Consider the following 19,293-nt stretch of genomic DNA (forward strand, 5'->3'; position numbering starts at 1 on the left):
TGCGCTCTTACACAAGGGAAAGGAAAGTGGTGAAGGGAAAGGAGAACAAGACAAATGAGGAGAAGTTGAGGGAACTGGGGTGTTTAGTTTTTCAGAGAAGGGTTGTCTTTGTTGCCTTCTGGAGTTACCTGAATGGAAATAATTCTACATTATTCTTGCCTTCCTTTTATCTAGCCATAGGAGAAGAGGGAATTGAGTCAAGTTGCCCGAATGGAGGTTGAGTTTGGAAGTGGGGAAAATTCCTTCAGGACTCTGTTTTCCATCTCTGGCACTGACTTCCCAGGATAGTAGTGCAGTCAGCATGCCAGGAGGGATTTATATGTCTTAGAGCTGTGTCATTTGGGAACAGGCCAAGAGGTGACCTTGGCAATGCTGTTAGGAAGGGTTGTACTTGATATTTTACATTTAGGTCTTTACCAAATGAAATTTTTAAACATTGGTGGCATTGGCTTTGCTTGGTTAACATCCGGATTATATGTCCAAAATGTTTTCCAGCTGAACCAACTCCACAAGTGTTGGTGGCTGCTGTGCAATGCAGCAGAGGCCAAAGTGGAGCAGCAGCAGGACAGAAGAGAGCCTGGGCTTTGTGGTCTTGGGTTGTGTCAAGTGCCAAGGGGTGAAGCTACTTCTCATGGAGGTTTTCCATGAGAAAATGGTGTTTGAGCTGTGTGTCTGCTCTGTCGCAGTGACTCAGCCTGGGCATGAGGAGAGAGCTGTGGGTGCTGTTGAACTCCAGGCTTTTGTGAAGCCCTTGAGGCTCCTTCCCATTCCATGCTCCCAGAGTGTCTGTGTTTGCTAAGAAAGCATGAGTGGCCTGAGAGTGGCTGAGGGGCTGGGCTCAGAGATTGTTAATCAGTGGCCCAAACTCCAGATGGAGTAAGGTCTCAAGGGAAGTAGATCAAGAGTTGTATCCATGAGGCCAACCCTCTCCAACCTCCTCAAGAAGGATGTGGGCAGTGAGACTGTTGTCCCCTCAGCAAGTTGGCAGCAGATGGAGTGGCTGAGGCACCACTTGGTTGTGCCACTGGTCAGAGGGAGCTGGAGACTGGGGGTTAAAGGCCTCTCCTGAGGTTCAGGAGGGGAAAATGTGAAGTTCTGCATCTGGGCAGGAATGGCAATGGGCCCCAGGTCATGCTGGGGGCTGATTGGGTGGGTAGGAGCTTGGCAGAGCCTGATCCTGTGGTGCTGGTGGAGAATAAAGGGCCCACAAGGTCTCAATCAAGCCTCAGTTCAATAAGGTGTCACCAGTGTTCAAGATAGGTTTCAGAAAATTGTTGGAAGAAATCCAGACTCAGCAAAGCAAATCAAATTTAGGTCCAGAATGATTCTAAAGCAGCTGGAAGATCTTTCATAGAGGAGAGGCTGAGAAAGCTGGGACTCCCAGGAGACAGGGATTGACGGGGGTGTTATCAGTGTGTGCAAATTTTTGCTGGCAGGGAAAGAAGTGAGGGAGCCTGGCTGTTCTCAGCAGTGTGCATGTCCAGGACAGAGACACAACGGCAAAAGGGAAAAGAGATGGAATTCCTTGGGCAAAGAAGGAAAGAATTTGTCATTGTGTGGGTGGTCACAGAGGGGAAGAGGCGGTGGAGTCCCTGGGCTGGGTGATCCAAATCTGCACTGTCCATGGTTCTGGGAATCCTGCTCTTGCTGAATCTACTTGAACAGGGGAGTTGAAGCGCTTGCACTGCAGAGTTTGTGCCTAAATGGATGTGAAATAGTTTCCCCTCTTTGCTGGCAAGGCTTGCGATTCCTGCTGGGAAGAGACTTTGTACAAGTGTGTGCTGGCATGGAGAGACTTAAGCAGAATCATTGATGAACTCAAGAGCACTGATGTGTCAAAGCCTTTGGTGTAGCAAGTGATGGCTCTGTGTCATGTTTTGGAAGGTCCCCCCTCAACCTATTTTCCTGCATCAGTCTTGGAAATATATCCCTCCCCTCGGGTAGGGATATATTTCCAAACAAATGTGTTGTGCCGTTTTCCATCTACTCCAATGACATTTCTGGCGCTGTGCTGGGTATGCATGTGAGACAGAATTCAAAAAGGAGAGAAGGCATGTAAGGATTTGATGCAGGAGAAGTTTATTGAGGCAAAAGAATGATGAGGGAAGGTGAAGACATTGAGGAGAGCTGGTCTGATGTGCGAGGCTGACTCCCATCAGCGGATGTGCTTTGCTTGCATGAGCTGTTGGCAGAGGCCAGAGCTGGTGGTGTCAGGAGTGGTGCTGAGGGCCCTTAGCAGATGTAGCCGCCCCTTCTGCCATAGCAGCCCAGGCCCCCCAGGCCGTAGCCAAGGCCAAAGCCAAATCCGCCAGAGATGGGCTGTCCCTGGGCATTGAGCTCAGTGCCCAGAGCAGCGGAGGAGGTGGATCCGACGGCGGTGTTCTGGGGGAAGGAGGTCATGATGGGTCCTGGCAGGGTGACCAGCACAGGGGAAGGGTTGATGATGACGCGGGAATCCTGGCATTGCAGGGCACAGGGCTCGTTGCAGCTGTTGGCCAGCGGGGTGGGTCCGCAGGGACTGCAGATGTTGTTGCAGGCCATTGTTGTGGTGTGGAGGGTGCCTGGAAGAGAGAGGGGTGAGGCAGGGCAGGGCTGTGGGGGTGTGAGGGGCGCTCGTGCAGGAGGGTGAGAGAGTGTGGAGGCTGTTGTGGGGCCATGGGGAGGGATGAAGGCTGCAGAGTCTGGGGCAGAGGATGTTGAAAGAGAGGGGTCAGGGGTGCAGGAGCAGGAGGGTCAAGGCTTGATGCTCACCTGGTTGTCAGCAGGAGCAGGAGGAGTCAGGAGAAGCGTGTGAGGGAGAGAGGCTCTGGGACGGCTTTTATATTCATCCTGGATGCGTGGAAAGCACTACCATTGACCCTGAGGCATTTTGGAGCCTGCCGTTTTTAGCTGGCCCCTCCTGGTGAATCTTCAGGAGGGGAATGTTTTCCTTCCCACAACTCTTCAATGTCATATCCTACTCACTCCTCCGTGTCCATCTGTCCTTGGCGGCAGCTTTAATGTGTGAGTTTAAGAAACCAAAGTTTGGTGGTGATGATGCTTTTCAGGAAAGGCTGAAGTCATGACCAAAGCTTTGGACACTGGGGTGTCATCAGTGAAGTCACTCAGTGTGCTGTGCTGTGTTGGTGTCTTGAGAAGAGGTGCATCATTCCCCCCACAGCCACATCAGGCTGGTCTGGGCTTTGCGGCTCTTTTGGCAGTGAGGAGTCTCCCCTTCCATTACATTCTCTCTCTCCTACCATGTTTCCAGCTTTCTAAACCTGTCCATATGCCATGATTTATCCACTGGAAATGGGCAGGCTCTCCCATTTAGGTGTTTAGGGATGCCCAAATGCTCCCCAAAGTCTTGTGTTGGTTCATCGTAGCTGGTGAAAGATAAGGAGAACAAGGCATGTGAGGAGCTGTTGAAGGAACTGGAGATGTTGAATTTTCAGAAAAAGAGAGTAACCTTGTTACTCTCTAGAGGCACCTGGATGGAAATCATAACATCAGTTCTGCTTGTTGCAGCTGTGCCAGTGATGGGGTGGTGGGGAGTGTTTTCCTTCCAGCAGCTGTACAACTCCAAGTCCTGCCCTTGAGTCTGTATCCATCTGTCCTAGGCAGCAGCTTTTCAGTGAGAGCTGGTATTTGGGAAGATTTGCTGGGAACGTGTGTGTCAGGGAAACCAGAATATCCAAGAATACCTAAGAATAATATGGGTGTCATCAGTGAGGTCATTTTGTGGTACCTGTGTGGTTCAGTTTGTGGGTGTGTTGTGAAGAGAAGCCCTCTTCACCCTGTCAGGCTGCTCTGGGCTTTGCAGCTGTGCTGGGCATTAGCACCTGCCCCTTGACAGGTGCTCCCTCTGTTCTCCCTCTGACTTTGCTAATGGCTTTCCAGGGACCTTGTTCCCGCAGACACGTATGGGACAATTTTGTAAATAGTACTGTAAAGCACTACCAAGAGCAGATCGGACAAGAGGATAATGAGGAAAACATTAGGATTAGTTTTGGGAGGCAAAATCAAAAATTAGTGACCTCAGTGTTAGCTACAGAGAAGAACAGCAAACTGGGGATTAGGAGAGAGACATGGCTGGTGTTAACCTCTATTTTTCACCTAGGATATTTACTGTGTCTCCTACGGCATCATCCCAGACTATCCCAGAATCAACGGGTTTTGTAAAGGGTCAGTGGATTGGACTGCTAGAGTTTTATCATATATAACATTCTGGGTAAGCTCCAAAGTCCAGGTGAAGTCAAGTCTCAAGAGAAGTAGTTAAAGAGTTGTATCCATGGAGCCAACATTGTTCAACATCCTCAACACTTAGGTGGGTTGCACTTAGGTGGGTTGCTGTGGGCATTTCTGGGCTCCCCAGCAGAAGAACCTCATGGGCTTGCTGAAACAAAACCAAGCACAAGGCCACCAAGATATTCTAAGGGCTGTTTTACAGAGGATTGAGATACCTGGGGCTCCCAGGAGGCAGGGATGGACCAGGGAGCGTCATCAGTGTGTGCAAATCCCTAATGGCATGGAATGAAATCGAGGGAGCCTGGCTGATCTCAGCTGCTCAATCATGAAGGAGAAGAGTGCAGGGGGCAGAAATGAAAAGAGATTGAATTTCCTCGTCAAAGAAAGAAATAACTTCTCATTGTGAGGGCAGTCAGAGTGGGGAAGATATGATGGAGTCTCTGTCCTTGGCAATCCAAAGCTGACCTGTCCATGGTTCTGGAAATGCTGCTCTTACTTGGGCAGGAAGTTTCCCCAGGGTTCCTGCCAAAGTGGATGTTTTTGTGTTTGCAGTGAGGGTTTGAGAGTCCAGCTGGGAACAGAGAATTTGTCCAGAATGTTCCAGCATGGAGCATCTTTGCCAGAGCCATGCACAGGAGAGCATTGATGTGTCAAAGCCTTTGGTGTTATCAGGTGATTGGGTTGTGTCTCATGTTCTGGAAGTTTGTCCCCCTTCTCCCTCACATCTCTTGCCAGTCTTGCTTGGTACAGGTGGTGACATCTTTGCTAAGAAAGATGTTTTTCCCCTTTTCCATCTATCCAATGGCCTGTTCACTCCTGGCACTGTACTGAGTAAGGAGGTGAGACCACTGGGATTCAAACACAAGAGAAGGCATCTCAGCTTTTGATGCAACAGAACTTTATTGAGGGAATAAAATGGAAGAGAAAGGAGAAAGAGATTGAAGGGAGAGGGTTGGCAGAGCAGGTGGGGCAAACACTAGCCAATGTGCTTTGCTTGCAGGAGCTGTTGGCAGAGGCCAGAGCTGGTGGTGTCAGGGGTGGTGCTGAGGGCCCTTAGCAGATGTAGCCGGCCCTTCTGCCATAGCAGCCCAGGCCTCCCAGGCCGTAGCCAAGGCCAAAGCCAAATCCGCCAGAGATGGGCTGTCCCTGGGCATTGAGCTCAGTGCCCAGAGCAGCGGAGGAGGTGGATCCGACGGCGGTGTTCTGGGGGAAGGAGGTCATGATGGGTCCTGGCAGGGTGACCAGCACAGGGGAAGGGTTGATGATGACGCGGGAATCCTGGCATTGCAGGGCACAGGGCTCGTTGCAGCTGTTGGCCAGCGGGGTGGGTCCGCAGGGACTGCAGATGTTGTTGCAGGCCATGGGTGTGGTGTGGAGGGTGCCTGGAAGAGAAGAGGGTGAGGCAGGGCAGGGGTGGGGGAATTCAAGGTGTGGTTTGTCTGCAGGGCAAGGGAGGCAAGAGAGTGAGGAGTCTGTTGTGGGGCTGTGTAGAGGCATGAGGGCTGCTGAGGCTGGGGTTAAGCTTGCTGGAAGAGCAGGGCCACAGGGAAAGAGGGAGCGTCAGGGGCTTGAGGCTCACCTGGTTGGGTTGTCAGCACTGGAGCAGAAGGATTGAGAAGTGTGTGAGGGAGAGAGGCTCTGGGCTGGCTTTTATGCTGGTTCTGAAGGGGCGGTCCAGCCTTGTCCCATGGCCTTGGGGCATTTTGCAGGCAGCAGCTCTTGGCTGGCCCAGCCTGGTGAGTCATGAGGTGGGGAGTGTTTTCTTTCCCCCACCTCTGCGGTGTCATGTCCTGTTCTTGAGTCCATGTTCATCTGACCTTGGCGGCAGCTTTAAAGTGACAGTTTTTATTTTGGGAGCATTTGCATTTCAGATGTGTGTCCAAGAATGAAGAATAGAAGGCAATAAGTTAGAGGTGTCATCGGAGTCCCCACCCTATTGCTCTCATGTGGTTCAGTTTGTGTGTGTGTTGTGCAAAGGGGCGCTGTCAGGATGATCTGGTCTTTACAGCTGTGCCATGAGTGAGGAGCTGATCTTTCCATCATGGTCATTCTTCCTCACATCACCACCTGGTCACCAGACCTGTCTTTCAGACTTGCCTTTCTCCTTGGTTCTGCCCTGGCTTTGCCCCCCTAGTGTTACAATGGTTCTCCTGTGGTGTGACACACCCTAGGAAATGCTGCTGAGGGATCTGGAGAACAAGATTTTGAGTAGTTTTAGGAACTGCAGATTTTTAGATGCAGACAAGGCAGCCAAAGAAGAAATCATCTCCCTTTCCTCAGCTGTCTGAAAGGAATTCTTTTGCAAGACTATTGTTGCTCTTTCCTCCCTTTTAGCAAGTGATGGGACAAGTGGAAATGGCCTCAAGTTACTAAACCTCAAGTTGACAAAAAGTCATGGGCAGCCTTGTTGAGCTGTCCTTCCTTGAGCAGGTTGGGTTTAACTCCATGATCTCCTACACAAACAGAGAGTGATGGGACAGGGGGAAATGCCTTTCCACTGCCAGAGGGTAGAGTTAGATGGGATATTGTGATGAAATTCTTCTGTGTGTGAGTGATGAGGGCCTGGCACAGGTCACCCAGAGAAGCTGTGACTGCCCCAACCCTGGTAATGATCAAGGCCAGGTTGGTCAGGGCTTCAAGCAACCTGGGATAGTGGAAGGTGTCTTTGTCCACTGCAGGGGTTTGGACAAGAGAATCTTCAAGGTCCTTCCCAAGCAAAACCATTCTACAATGAGTCTTTGGTCACCTCCAAGAGGTTCCTTGAGCACCAATGATTGCCTTTGCTGTGATTCTGCTTCCTGGGATGGGCACAGCATCCTATTGAGGGAGGAAGCTCCTTCCCAGGGAGCAAAGTTCAATCCCTCCTAATCCAGTGAGGATAGTCAGTGACAGACTTGAATTGATCCACCTAAGGGCTCTGAGGGAGCTGGTGAAAGTGCTCCCAAACCACTTGCTATCTTTTGCCAGCAGTCCTGGCTAACTGGGGAGGTCCCAGTTGATGTAGCCTTGAAAATGGGACTCTTCCCTAGAAGAGGGGTCAGAGAAAGGGTCTGGGCAACTCCAGGCCTGTCAATCTGAGTCCAGTCCTGCAGAAGCTGCTGGAGCAGATCATCTTGAGAGTATTGAATGGCCCCTGCAGGACCAGCAGGTGATCAGGCCCAGCCTACCTGTCTTTAGGAAAATCAGGTCCTGCTTGACCTATCTCATCACCTGAGGTGTCAATGTGACCTCCTTAGTAAGTGAGGAAAAGGCTGTGGGTGATTTTTACTTGGAATTTGGTAAAGACTTAAATCTTCAGGTTTGGGAAGGAGTGACTAGGAAGGTGCCTGTGGGAAAAGGATCTGGGGGTGCTGGTTGACAGTAGCTGAACATGATCCAATGTGTTCCCAGGTAGCCACAAAAACCAGTGGCATCCTGGCTTGTATTCCCTGTAGTGGGGCCAGCAAGACCACTACAGTGACTGTCCCACTGCATTGGGTACTGGTGAGGCCACACCCTGAATCTGAGTTCAGTTTTAGACCCCTCACAGCAAGAAAGACATTGAGGTGCTTGAGGAGGTCCAAAAAAGAATAAGGATGTTGGTGAAGAATCTACAGAACCATTTCTGTGAGCAGCTGCTGAGGGAAGGGTGGTTGCTTTGTCTGGGGACTAGGTTGGCTTGAACTAATGGATTTCCCCATGTTCCTTGTGCACTCCTGGATTCCAGTGCTGGGATGTTCACAAAGTCCCGGTGGGGAACAGTTGGACAAATGTGTGCTGCCATCGGGAGGTTGTGCTGGGGATATGGGCACAAGTGCATCAGTGTGTCCAAGGCTTTAGGAAAAGGAAGGGCCTGTGCTGCATTCTGGAAGCCCAGTGGATGGTTCTGCTGTTGACAGACATCCCAAGAGAGGTCTTGTGGCCCCTTTTCCAGACACACTGATGGGCTGTTGACCCTTGACTTTGAGCTAGGGGAAGTTGCAAGAGCCATGGCAAAACAAAGGAGGAGACGTGTGATGGTATATTCCAGGAAAACTTTATTGAAGCAAAAGAATTAAAAGGCAGGAGAAAGAAGTGAGAAAGGAGGTGGTGTGAGATGCAAGCAGGGCAACCATCAGCTGAAGTGCTTTGCTTGCAGGAGCTGTTGGCAGCGGCCAGAGCTGGTGGTGTCAGGGGTGGTGCTGAGGGCCCTTAGCAGATGTAGCCGCCCCTTCTGCCATAGCAGCCCAGGCCTCCCAGGCCGTAGCCAAGGCCAAAGCCAAATCCGCCAGAGATGGGCTGTCCCTGGGCATTGAGCTCAGTGCCCAGAGCAGCGGAGGAGGTGGATCCGACGGCGGTGTTCTGGGGGAAGGAGGTCATGATGGGTCCTGGCAGGGTGACCAGCACAGGGGAAGGGTTGATGATGACGTGGGAATCCTGGCATTGCAGGGCACAGGGCTCGTTGCAGCTGTTGGCCAGCGGGGTGGGTCCGCAGGGACTGCAGCGGTTGTAGCAGGCCATGGGGGTGGTGTGGAGGATGCCTGGAAGAGAGAGGGGGGTAAGGGAGGGCAGGGGTGTGGGGGTGCGAGGGGCAGGGATGCAGGAGGGTGAGGGAGTGTGGAGGCTGTTGTGGGGCTGTGGGGAGGCTTGAGGGTTGCTGAGGCTGAGGCTGAGTGTAATGGATGAGAGGGGTGAGAGGTGCAGGAGCAGGAGGGTCAGGGATTTAAGCTCACCTGGTTGTTGGCAGGAGCAGCAGGAGAAGGCTTGAGGAGAAGTGTGTGAGGGAGAGAGGCTCTGGGCCGGCTTTTATGCTGGTCCTGGAGGGGTGGGACAGCCTTGTCCCATGGCCTTGGGGCATTTTTGAGGCAGCAGCCCTTGCCTGCCCCAGCCTGATGAGTCATGAGGTGGGGAGTGTTTTCCTTTCTGCAGTTCTGCAATTCTGTGTTCTTCCCTTGAGTCAGTGTCCATCTGACCTTGGCGGCAGCTTTAGAGTGAGAGTTGGTGTTTGGGACGATGTGATTGTTCCGTGTGTGTCAGGGAGAGCTGAATAAACAGCCAGAGCCCAGGAGAGCTGTGATGTCATCAGTGAAGTAATTTTGTGTCACTTGTGTGCTTGTGAAGACTGGACTCATGCCTTTGTGTCTTGAATGAGATCAAGAGAGACTAACTGGAAAACCAGGTCCTGGTCAGGATGGATTTGCTTCATTTTTAAGGTCCCTTTCGATTTCAGAAAATTGCATGTCAACAGTGTCTGATCTTTTTTTTATCATGGCTGGTCTGTGACTCCAGTTCTGTTATTCTTCATTCAATCTTTAAGGTTTCATATTTTACATCCCTTCAGTCTTAATATTGTGTTACATCCCTTAAGTCTTAATTGAGTTGTGTTCCTATGACCAAAAACCAATAATTACTGCCTGATTGTTAGCATGCTCCTCTTTCCTTCTTTGTCATGGTATGGGCATTTCTGCATTAAATTCTGATTCCATGTCATTCTCTTGAGGCCTTGTCCATCTAATCTTGACAGCAGCTTTTAAGCTCAAGTTGCTATTTGAGACGGTTTGCATGGAAGACGGGTGTTAGGCTGGGCTCAATAAACAGCTGAAATTTAGAAGAGGCATGGTGTCATCAGTGAAATGACACCGTGATGCTCTTGTGCTGTGGTTTGTGGGTGTGCTGTGATGAGGAGCCCCATTCCCTCCCAGCCCTGTCTCACTGCTCTGGGATTTGCAGATGTGCTGAAGGTGTTGCCCCTTCCCTCACATTCCATTGCTCCCCACTTTGATCCCACCTGGCTAAGCCTGACACTAGACCTGACTCTTCCTGTTCACTCTACTCTGTGGATATCTTGGTGATCCTCTTGCTTTTAAGCTTTTGCTATCCAGGGTGATTTAGTTCCCAACTTGGGCTGGGTGCAATGGGCTCAGACCACTTGTGGTTGTCAGAAAGAGGTTTGGGAAGTCAGCCAGGGTTGTTGCATGTGAGCATTTCATGATCTTTGACAACCAGGCAAGTCCAGGTTGTGTCAGGGCCCAGCAGGGTGGCCTGAGAAGGGCTGGACCTGGAGGCTTGTGGTCAGTGTCCCAAAGTCCAGATGGCAGCAAGCCCCCAGTGCTGTAGGCCAGGAGTTGGATCCATTGGGGTAACCCTGAAAATCTGGTGCTGAAGCTCAGCAAGGGCATTTGCCAAGAGCTGTTTGTTGGTAGGAATCATCCCGGGTAGGAAGGAATGTATGAATATCAAAGGTAAGAAGAATTTTCTTCTGAGAAATTGCCCTTGTTTTTTCTGGGTAAAGAAATGGAGTAGGAAGTGTCCCTGTATCATTGTGGGAAAAGGGACTATGAGTCTTCAGGTCAGGATTGGGAGAAGTGTTGTGATGAAGCAGGGGGAGGTGACTCTTGATGTCTCCTGAGCATTGGTGAGATCCCATGTGAGGTGTTCTGAGCAGTTTTGGGCTTCCCACATGTAAATGAAGTAGATTTAGTGAATTGACACCAGTTCAGGGCCAAAAAGATTCTAAAGGGCCTGGAGGATCTTTCCCAGAGGAGAGGCTGTGAGAGGTGGGACTCCCAGAGGACAAGGCTGGTGTCATCAGTGTGCACAAATTCCTGATTGCAGAGGATGAAGTCAAAGGAGCCCAGCTGCTCTCAGCAGTGCGCACATGCAGGACAAGAGGGCAAGGCACAAGTGAAAACAGATGGAATTCCCTGGGAAAGGCAGAAAAGCCTTTTTCAATACGAGGTTTGTCTCAGAGTACAAGAGGTGGTCGAGTATCTGTTCTGGGAGAGCCAACTCTGAACTGTCCAAGGTCCTGGAAATCTGCGTCTTGCTGACTATGATTGAGCAGAAGAGAATGAAGCAATTGCTTCAAAGTCCCTGCCTAATTGGATGATGTTGTTCCTATTTTTTAGAGGAGGGTTAGGGAGTCCTGCTGGGAAGAGAGTTTGTCAAGTGTGTACTGGGCCAGAGAGACGTGAAGAGAGCCATGAGCAAGAGAGATTTGCAGCGTCAAAGCCTTTGTTGTAGTAGGTGAAGGGTTTGTGCCTCCCCCCAATCCCTGGTTCCCATACCAGGCTTGATTGCTGCTGGTGGTGATCTATTTTCTAAGAAAGGTTTGAGACCTTTTTCCATTCAGTCCAATAGTCTGTTTATTCCCGGCACTGTGTTGTGTAAGGAGGTGACACCACGGGAATTCAGAAAGATGAGGAGACATGTCAGGCTTTGATGCAGGAAATCTTTACTAAGTTAAAAAAAAAGAAAAAGAATAGATCAAAGTATTTGAAAGAACAGCCTGAGGTAGAAGTAGGAAGACCAGCAGCCGAGGTGCTTTGCTTGCAGGAGCTGTTGGCAGAGCCCAGAGCTGGTGGTGTCAAGGGTGGTGCTGAGGGCTCTTAGCAGATGTAGCCGCCCCTTCTGCCATAGCAGCCCAGGCCTCCCAGGCCGTAGCCAAATCCACGGCCATAGCCAAGGCCAAAGCCACCAAAGCCACCAAATCCGCCAGAGATGGGCTGTCCCTGCACACTGAGCTCAGTGCCCACGGCAGCCGAGGAGGTGGATCCGACAGCGGTGCTCTGGGGGAAGGAGGTCATGATGGGTCCTGGCAGGGTGACCAGCACAGGGGAAGGGTCGATGATGACGCGGGAATCCTGGCATTGCAGGGCACAGGGCTCGTTGCAGCTGTTGGCCAGCGGGGTGGGTCTGCAGGGACTGCAGCGGTTGTAGCAGGCCATGGGGGTGGTGTGGAGGGTGCCTGGAAGAGAGAGGGGGGTGAGGCAGGGCAGGGGTGTGGGGGTGCGAGGGGCAGGGATGCAGGAGGGTGAGGGAGTGTGGAGGCTGTTGTGGGGCTGTGGGGAGGCTTGAGGGTTGCTGAGGCTGAGGCTGAGTGTAATGGATGAGAGGGGTGAGAGGTGCAGGAGCAGGAGGGTCAGGGATTGAAGCTCACCTGGTTGTCAGCAGGAGCAGCAGGAGAAGGCGTGAGGAGAAGTGTGTGAGGGAGAGAGGCTCTGGGCCGGCTTTTATGCTGGTTCTGGAGGGGTGGGACAGCCTTGTCCCATGGCCTTGGGGCTTTTTGAGGCAGCTGCTCTTCGCTGACCCAGCCTGCTGAGTCATGAGGTGCAGAGTGTTTTTCTTCCCACAGCTCTGCAATTCCATGTCCTGCTCTTGAGTCAGTGTCCATGTGACCTTGGCAGCAGCTTTCAATCAGGGGTTGGTATTTGGGAGTATTTATTTATTAAATGTTTGTAAGGGAGGACAGAATAAACAACCATAACACTGCAGAACTACAATGTCATCAGTGAAGTAATTTTGTGGCATTTGTGTGCTGTGCTTTGTCGGTGCCTTATGAAGACTGGGACTCTATTCTGTGCCACTGAAAGTCCATCAGTCATTGTGTTGCACCCAGGAATGTTGAGGAAGCTGCTGATGTCCTGGAGCATTCACTGTGTTATAGCTTGGAAATGTCACAGTGCCTGGGAGTGCCTGAAGGATTAAAGAGACCTTGTGACATTCTGCCTTGAAGCTCACCTGGTTGTCAGCAGGAGCAGGAGGAGAATGCAATGAAGGGAGAACATCTGGAAAAGGAGAGGCTCTTCGGGACGAACTTGTTCCAGTGTTATTGTCCTTTTGGAATCCTCAACTGTACCTGATAATGTACTCTGTCATTTAAATTGTATTCCTCGACCTCATTAAGAAACCCATTAAGCAAACAAGAAACGGGTGCCCAGGCAGGTCTGTGACATCAGTTGTCTTATTCCACATTAAGGTCATATAGTTTCATAATTTGTATCCTTTAAGGCTTAACATTGTGTTCCTGTGAGCAAAACCCAATAATTACTAGCTCTGGTCAGCAACATCATCTTCCTTTCCCCGTCATGGTGCAGGTGTTTGTTTTTGGAATTCTGTTATTCCATGTCCTTCTCTTGAGTCTGTGTCCATCTGACCTTGGCATCAGCTTTTAACTGTGATTATTAGAGGTTAAAAACTGGTGTTGATGGTGCATGTCAGGGTGGGGTGAAGACATTCCCAAAGCTTGGGAGAGGTGGGGTGGCATCACTGATGTCACCCTGGGATACTGGTGTGCTGTGGTTTTTGTGTGTGTGGTGAAGAGGGGCCCCATTCCCTGCCAGCCATGTCAGGCTGGTCTGAGCTTTGCAGGCGTTCTGGGGCTGAGGGGCTGCTCTTTCCAGTGCATTCCTGCCAGCCATATCAGGCTGGTCTGGGCTTTGCAGGCGTTCTGGGGCTGAGGGGCTGCTCCTTCCACTGCATTCCTGCCTGCCTTGGCTCCATCTCTCCTGCCCAGTCTATATGCCAGGCCTTTCTCGATGGAGATGGGAAATCAATTTCTGAGATTTATGAAGGTCACCCAAACTCCCCAAAGTCCAGTGCTGGTTGATCCATAGCAGTCGTCTCAGCTGGGCCCAGCAAGGTCACTCTATGGGGTCACAGTGCCAGGTTCTGACTGACACATGGAAAGGAAAGCAGCTGAAGGATAAGGAGAACAAGACAGGTGAGGAGAAGCTAAAAAAACAGGGATATTCAATTTTCAGAGGAAGAAGATTGACCTTATTGCTTTCTGAAATTGTCAGAATGGAAATTTTTTAACACCAGTCTTGTCTCCCTTTCACCAAGCTGTGGAGAAGAGGGAATGAATTTTAGTTTCCCTAGTGGAGGTTTAGTTTCCTATTAGGGAAATTTACTTCACAAAAATTCAGGGCAACCAACATACTGAAAGGGCTGGAGAATCTGTCATAGAAGAGAGGCTGGGAGAGCTGGGACTTCCAGGAGACAAGGATGGACAGCGGGGTGTCGTCAATGTATGAAAATCCCAGATGGTAGGGAATGAAGTCAAGGGAGTCCATTTATCCACAGTGGTGCAACCATGCAGGAAAAGAGGGCAAAGACACAGGTGAAAACAGATGCAATTCAATGTGCAAATAAGGGAAAAATTTTTCAGTGTGAGGGTGGACAGAGAATGGAAGACATGGTGGGGTGTCTGTCCTAGGAGAGTCAAACCTGAACTGTCCATGGTTCTGGAAATCCCACACTTGTTAGTCTTTCTTGAGCAGAGGGGAACGAAGCACTTGCATCCCAGAGTTCCTGGCCAAGTGGATGATTTTGTGATTCTGCTGTGAGGGTTCGAGTTCTGCCGGGAAGAGAGTTTGTCAAGTGTGTGCTGGCATGGAGACACTCTATCAGAGCTGTGCTCAGGAGACCATCAAAGTGACAAAAGATTTTGGTGTAGTAGGTGATGGGCTTATGCCATGTTCTGGAGAGTCCTCCCAATCCTTTACTTCCTGTGCCAGTCTTGGTTGTTAATGGTGGTGACATATTTACTAAGAAATGTGTTGTGCCCCTTTTCCATTGACCCCAATGCCCTGTCTGACACTGTGTGAGGTGAAGATGTGACACCACTGGAATTTGCAAAGATGAGGAGACATGTCAGGCTCTGATGCAGGAAAACTTTATTTATTAATTAAAAAGAATTAAAAGGCAGGAGAAAGAAGTGGAAGTGATCCAGTGTGAAGTGCAAGTAGAAAGATCATCAGCCGAGGTGCTTTGCTGCAGGAGCTGATGCCAGAACCCTAAGGCGGTGCCTTTAGCAGGTGTAGCCACCCCTTCTGCCATAGCAGCCCAGCCCATAGCCAAATCCACGGCCATAGCCAAAGCCGTAGCCAAAGCCACCAAATCCGCCAGAGATGGGCTGTCCCTGCACACTGAGCTCAGTGCCCACGGCAGCCGAGGAGGTGGATCCGACGGCGGTGCTCTGGGGGAAGGAGGTCATGATGGGTCCTGGCAGGGTGACCAGCACAGGGGAAGGGTCGATGATGACGCGGGAATCCTGGCATTGCAGGGCACAGGGCTCGTTGCAGCTGTTGGCCAGCGGGGTGGGTCCGCAGGGACTGCAGCGGTTGTAGCAGGCCATGGGTGTGGTGTGGAGGGTCCTGGAAGAGAGGGGGTGAGACAGGGAAGGGGTGTGGGGATCTGAGGGATGAAGAAGTGTGGAGGCTGTTGTGGGGGTGTGGAGGCTGGGACCAAGCACGTTGGAAGAGAGGGGCCAGGGGTGCAGGAGCAGGAGGGGGGTTCAGGGGCTTGAGGCTCACCTGGTAGTCTGCAGGAGCAGGAGGAGAAGGCTTCGGGAGAAGTGTGTGAGGGAGAGAGGCTCTGGGCTGGCTTTTATGCTGGTCCAGGAGGGGGTGGGACAGCCTTGTCCCATGGCCTTGGGGCATTTTGGAGGTAGCAGGTTCTGCCAGGCCCAGCCTGGCAAGTCATGATGTGAGATGTGTTTTCCTCCCCACAACTCTGCTGTGTCATGTCCTTTACGGAGACCATGCCCATCTGATCTTAGCAGCTTCTTTAAAGTGAGAGTTGGTATTTGGGAGCATTGGCATGGAAAATGTGTGTCAGAGAAACCAGAATATGAAAAAAAAAGCCTTGGAAAACAATGGGTGTCATCAGTGAGGTCATTTTGTGGCACTTGTGTGGTTTAATTTGTGGGTGTGTTGTGAAGAGGGCCTCCTTTCCCTCCCAGCCCTTTCTGGCTGGCGTGGGATTTGCAGCTGTGCTGTGCATGAGGAACTGCCCCTTCCATCACGATCATTCCTCCTTTAAAGTGTCAGTATTTGAGACCAAAGGCTGGTGTTGATGGTACGTGTCAAAGGGGACTGAAGACAATTGCAATATTTTGTAGATGTGTGTGTCATCAGTGAAGTCAGCCTGTGGAACTCATGGTTTTGTGTTTGTGGGTGCATTGTGAAGAGGGGCCCCAAATTACCCCAGGTCAGTCAGGCTGGTCTTTGCTTTGCATCTGTGCCAGGTGTGAGTGCCTGGACTCTTCCATTCCATGTGGGCAGTTGGAGAGTTGCCACCTCAGCAAGCTGGCAGGTGATGGAGTGTCTGAGGCACCACTTGGTTGTGCCACCAGTCAGAGAGTCCTGGAGACTGAGGGTAAAAGGGATCTCCTGCATTTCAAGAGCAGAAAATGAGAAGTTCTGCATCTGGACTTGGCCCTGGGTCATGCTGTGGCCTGAGAATCTGGAATGCTGCTTTGCTGAGCAGGACCCTGTGGGGCTGGTGGAGAACAAAGAGACCACAGGATCTCAATGAAGCTTTAGTTCAAAAGGCATCATCAGTGTCCAAGATAGATTTCAGGCAATTCTTGCCATGAAGCTGGGAGAGGTGGCCCATCCTCTCTTTAGAGCACTAACTGGGTCCCATGTGGTGTGGTTTGGGCAGTTCTGGGCTCCCCAGTGGAAAATAATCATGGACTTAGAAACAAAACCAGTTTGTGGCCAACAAGGTTCTAAAGGGGCTGGGAGATTGTTCACAGATGAGAATGAGGGATCTGTGACTCCCAGAGACAAGGATGGAGAGAAGCTTGTCATCAGTGAGTGCAAATCCCTGATGGCAGGGAATGAAGATGAGGGATCACAGCTGTCCTCAGCAGTGCACATGTGAAGGATAACAGGGCAACCACACAAGTGAAAACAGATGTAATTCTATGGGCAAGGAAGAGAAGCATGTTTTGGTGTGAGGGTGGTCGCAGAATGGAAAAGGTGTTGGGAGTCTGTGATGGGATATCCAGAACTGGAACTGCCCATGGTCCTGGAATTCCTGCTCTTGTTGGTCTGACTTGAGCAAAAGGGAATGAAGCACTTGCTCTCCAGTGTTCCTCCCAAAATGTATGATTTTGTGACTGTTTACTGGGAAGGTTTGAAGATCCAGCTGAGGAAGACAGTTTGTTGAGTGTCTACTGGCATGTAGTAGCTTTTTAAGAGCCATGAGCAGGAGAGCATTGGTGTGTCAAAGCCTTAGGTGTAGCAGGTGATGGGCTTGTGACACATTCTGGAAGGTCCTGCTTCAACCCTGCTTCCTGTGCAATTCTTGTGATTACTGGTGGGAAGGTATGTCCTAAGAAAGTTGTTCCAGCCCTTTTCCCCCTATGCCAACAGCCTGTTAAGGCCTCACACCCCGCTGGGTGAGGACATGAGATAATTTGAAATCAAAAAGAAGAAGAGACTTCTCAGGCTTTGATGCAAGAAACTTTATTGAGGTAAAAGACTGAAGAAAAAGGAGAAAATTATGTAAGGCATCTGGTGCAAGTATCAAGTAGGGCGAACATCAGCCAAGTTGCTTTGCTTGCAGGAGCTGTTGGCAGAGCACGAAGGTGGTGAACCAGTCCTTAGCAGATGTAGCCGCCCCTTCTGCCATAGCAGCCCAGGCCTCCCAGCCCATAGCCAAATCCACGGCCATAGCCAAGGCCATAGCCAAAGCCACCAAAGCCACCAGAGATGGGCTGTCCCTGGGCATTGAGCTCAGTGCCCAGAGCAGCGGAGGAGGTGGATCCGACGGCGGTGTTCTGGGGGAAGGAGGTCATGATGGGTCCTGGCAGGGTGACCAGCACAGGGGAAGGGTTGATGATGACGTGGGAATCCTGGCATTGCAGGGCACAGGGCTCATTGCAGCTGTTGGCCAGCGGGGTGGGTCCACAGGGACTGCAGAGGCTGTTGCAGGCCATGGGTGTGGTGTGGAGGGTGCCTGGAAGAGAGAGGGGTGAGGCAGGGCAGGGATGTGGGGGTGCCGGGGGTGGTGGAGTGTGGAGGCTGTTGTGGGGCTCTGGGAAGGTGTGAGGGCTGCTGAGGCTGGTCAGGTCTTGAGACTCACCTGGTAGTCTGCAGGAGCAGGAGGAGAAGGCTTGAGGAGAAGTGTGTGAGGGAGAGAGGCTCTGGGTTGGCTTTTATGCTGATCTTGGGTGGGTGGGACAGTCTTGTCCCATGGCCTTGGGGCATTTTGCAGGCCACAGCTCTTGCCTGTTGAGTCCTGAGGTGGGGAGTGTTTTCCTTCATGCAATTCTGCAGTTCTGTGTCCTTCCCTTGGGGCTGTGTCCATCTGACCTTGGTGGCTGCTTAAAGGGAGAGTTAGTATTTGGGAGGATGTGATTGTTTCATGTGTGTTAGGGAGGAATAAATAAATGACCAGAACCACAGAGAACTGCAATGTCATCAGGAATGGTAATTTTGTGGCTCTGATGTGCTGTGTGGTTTGTGGGTTCTTTCTGATGACTGGGCCCCTATTCTTTGCCACTGGGTGTCCATCAGTCATTGTGTTGCACCCAGGAATGCTGAGGGAGCTGCTGATGTCCTCAGAATGTCACTCTGCAAGAGTTTGGAAAGGTCCTCATACCTAGGAGCAGTTTCTGATGGATGAAAGGGAGCCCATCCCCTTGTGCCTTCAATGGGGTAAAGTGACAGCATCTGGAAAAGGAGAGGCTGTTCAGGCTGAACTTGTTCCATTTTTCAAGTCCATTTGGAATTCTTAACTTTACATGACAATGTACTCAGCCAATTAAAGTCTATGTCTTGACCTCATTCAGAAATAAAAAAAACCCAATCAGTAAACCTGGCCTGATCGCTTTTTCCCCCAGCTTGTTCTGTGACATGACTTCACCTGTTCCACATTCAAGGCATGATGTATAACTTGTAAGTCTTTATATTTTATTCCTGTGAGCAAAACCCAATAATTACTAACTGATGCTCAGCAAACTCATTTTTCCTTTTCTGTCATGATGTAGGTATTTCTTTATGGAATTCTATGATTCCATGTCCTGCTCTTGACTCCTTTTCCTTCTCACCTTGGAAGATGCTTTTAAGTGTGAGTGGGGATGTGCATGGAAGGTTCATGTCAGGGAAGGCAGAGTACACAACCAAAGCATTGGAGCGCTGGGGTGTCATCAGCGAGGTCACTGCGTGACATTCCTGTGCTGTGGTTTGTGGATGTGTTTTGAAGAGGGGCCCCATTCCCTCCCAACCCTGCCAGGCTGCTTTGGAACTTGCAGCTGTGCTGGAGGTGCTGCCCCTTCCCTCACATTTCATCCCTCCCCACATTGATCCCATCTGGCTAAGCCTGACACTAAACCTGGCCTTTCCTGTTGACTGTGCTCTGTGCGTGTCTTGGTGCTCCTCTTATTTTTAAGCTTTCGATATCTGGGGCCTTTTGGATTTTTATGTGGGCTGTCTGCCAAAACATGAGGCCGCTTGTGATTATCAGAAGGAGGATTTGAAGGCTGCCCAGGATTGTTGGAGGCAAGCATTGCATGATCCTCAAAAACAACCCAGG

The 19,293-nt window shown here is 50.8% G+C and overlaps 5 protein-coding genes and 1 pseudogene across 5 annotated transcripts; all 6 read right to left on the reverse strand.

Annotated features, from left to right (window-relative positions):
* Positions 1-2,232: 2,232 nt before the first annotated feature.
* On the reverse strand, positions 2,233-2,541 carry LOC139587564 (feather beta keratin-like). Its single transcript, XM_071422002.1, has one exon. It carries the CDS (start codon positions 2,539-2,541, stop codon positions 2,233-2,235), a length of 309 nt encoding a protein of 102 aa, XP_071278103.1.
* A 2,739-nt stretch (positions 2,542-5,280) lies between these two features.
* Positions 5,281-5,589, reverse strand: LOC139587565 (feather beta keratin-like). The gene has a single exon (XM_071422003.1). The coding sequence runs from the start codon at positions 5,587-5,589 to the stop codon at positions 5,281-5,283; it is 309 nt and encodes a 102-aa protein (XP_071278104.1).
* A 2,808-nt stretch (positions 5,590-8,397) lies between these two features.
* Positions 8,398-9,952, reverse strand: LOC139587566 (feather beta keratin-like). Its single transcript, XM_071422004.1, has 2 exons — positions 9,946-9,952; positions 8,398-8,726 (listed from the first exon to the last, which is right to left on the reverse strand). Exons 1-2 carry the CDS (start codon positions 9,950-9,952, stop codon positions 8,398-8,400), a joined length of 336 nt encoding a protein of 111 aa, XP_071278105.1.
* Positions 9,953-11,533: 1,581 nt separating this feature from the next.
* On the reverse strand, positions 11,534-11,912 carry LOC139601026 (feather beta keratin-like). The gene has a single exon (XM_071449725.1). The coding sequence runs from the start codon at positions 11,910-11,912 to the stop codon at positions 11,574-11,576; it is 339 nt and encodes a 112-aa protein (XP_071305826.1). The 3' UTR covers positions 11,534-11,573.
* A 2,864-nt stretch (positions 11,913-14,776) lies between these two features.
* Positions 14,777-15,407, reverse strand: LOC139601031 (feather beta keratin-like; annotated as a pseudogene).
* A 1,952-nt stretch (positions 15,408-17,359) lies between these two features.
* On the reverse strand, positions 17,360-18,187 carry LOC139601039 (feather beta keratin-like). The gene is made up of 2 exons (XM_071449743.1): positions 17,846-18,187; positions 17,360-17,718 (listed from the first exon to the last, which is right to left on the reverse strand). The coding sequence occupies exons 1-2, from the start codon at positions 18,021-18,023 to the stop codon at positions 17,360-17,362; spliced, it is 537 nt and encodes a 178-aa protein (XP_071305844.1). The 5' UTR covers positions 18,024-18,187.
* Between the last annotated feature and the right edge of the window lie 1,106 nt (positions 18,188-19,293).

Source organism: Agelaius tricolor, unplaced genomic scaffold (assembly GCF_023055355.1).
Source record: "Agelaius tricolor isolate 1412-34295 unplaced genomic scaffold, bAgeTri1.0.p SCAF_2, whole genome shotgun sequence".
NCBI lineage: Eukaryota > Metazoa > Chordata > Aves > Passeriformes > Icteridae > Agelaius > Agelaius tricolor.

Excerpts from the sequence above, each read along its gene's own strand:
- LOC139587564 (XM_071422002.1), bottom strand. The coding sequence starts at position 2,541 with ATGGCCTGCAACAACATCTGCAGTCCCTGCGGACCCACCCCGCTGGCC.
- LOC139587565 (XM_071422003.1), bottom strand. The coding sequence starts at position 5,589 with ATGGCCTGCAACAACATCTGCAGTCCCTGCGGACCCACCCCGCTGGCC.
- LOC139601026 (XM_071449725.1), bottom strand. The coding sequence starts at position 11,912 with ATGGCCTGCTACAACCGCTGCAGTCCCTGCAGACCCACCCCGCTGGCC.
- LOC139601039 (XM_071449743.1), bottom strand. The coding sequence starts at position 18,023 with ATGAAGGAAAACACTCCCCACCTCAGGACTCAACAGGCAAGAGCTGTG. Across the intron at positions 17,719-17,845 it reads CCTCCTGCTCCTGCAGACTA|CAGGCACCCTCCACACCACA; the intron begins CCAGGTGAGTCT and ends CCCTCTCTCTTC.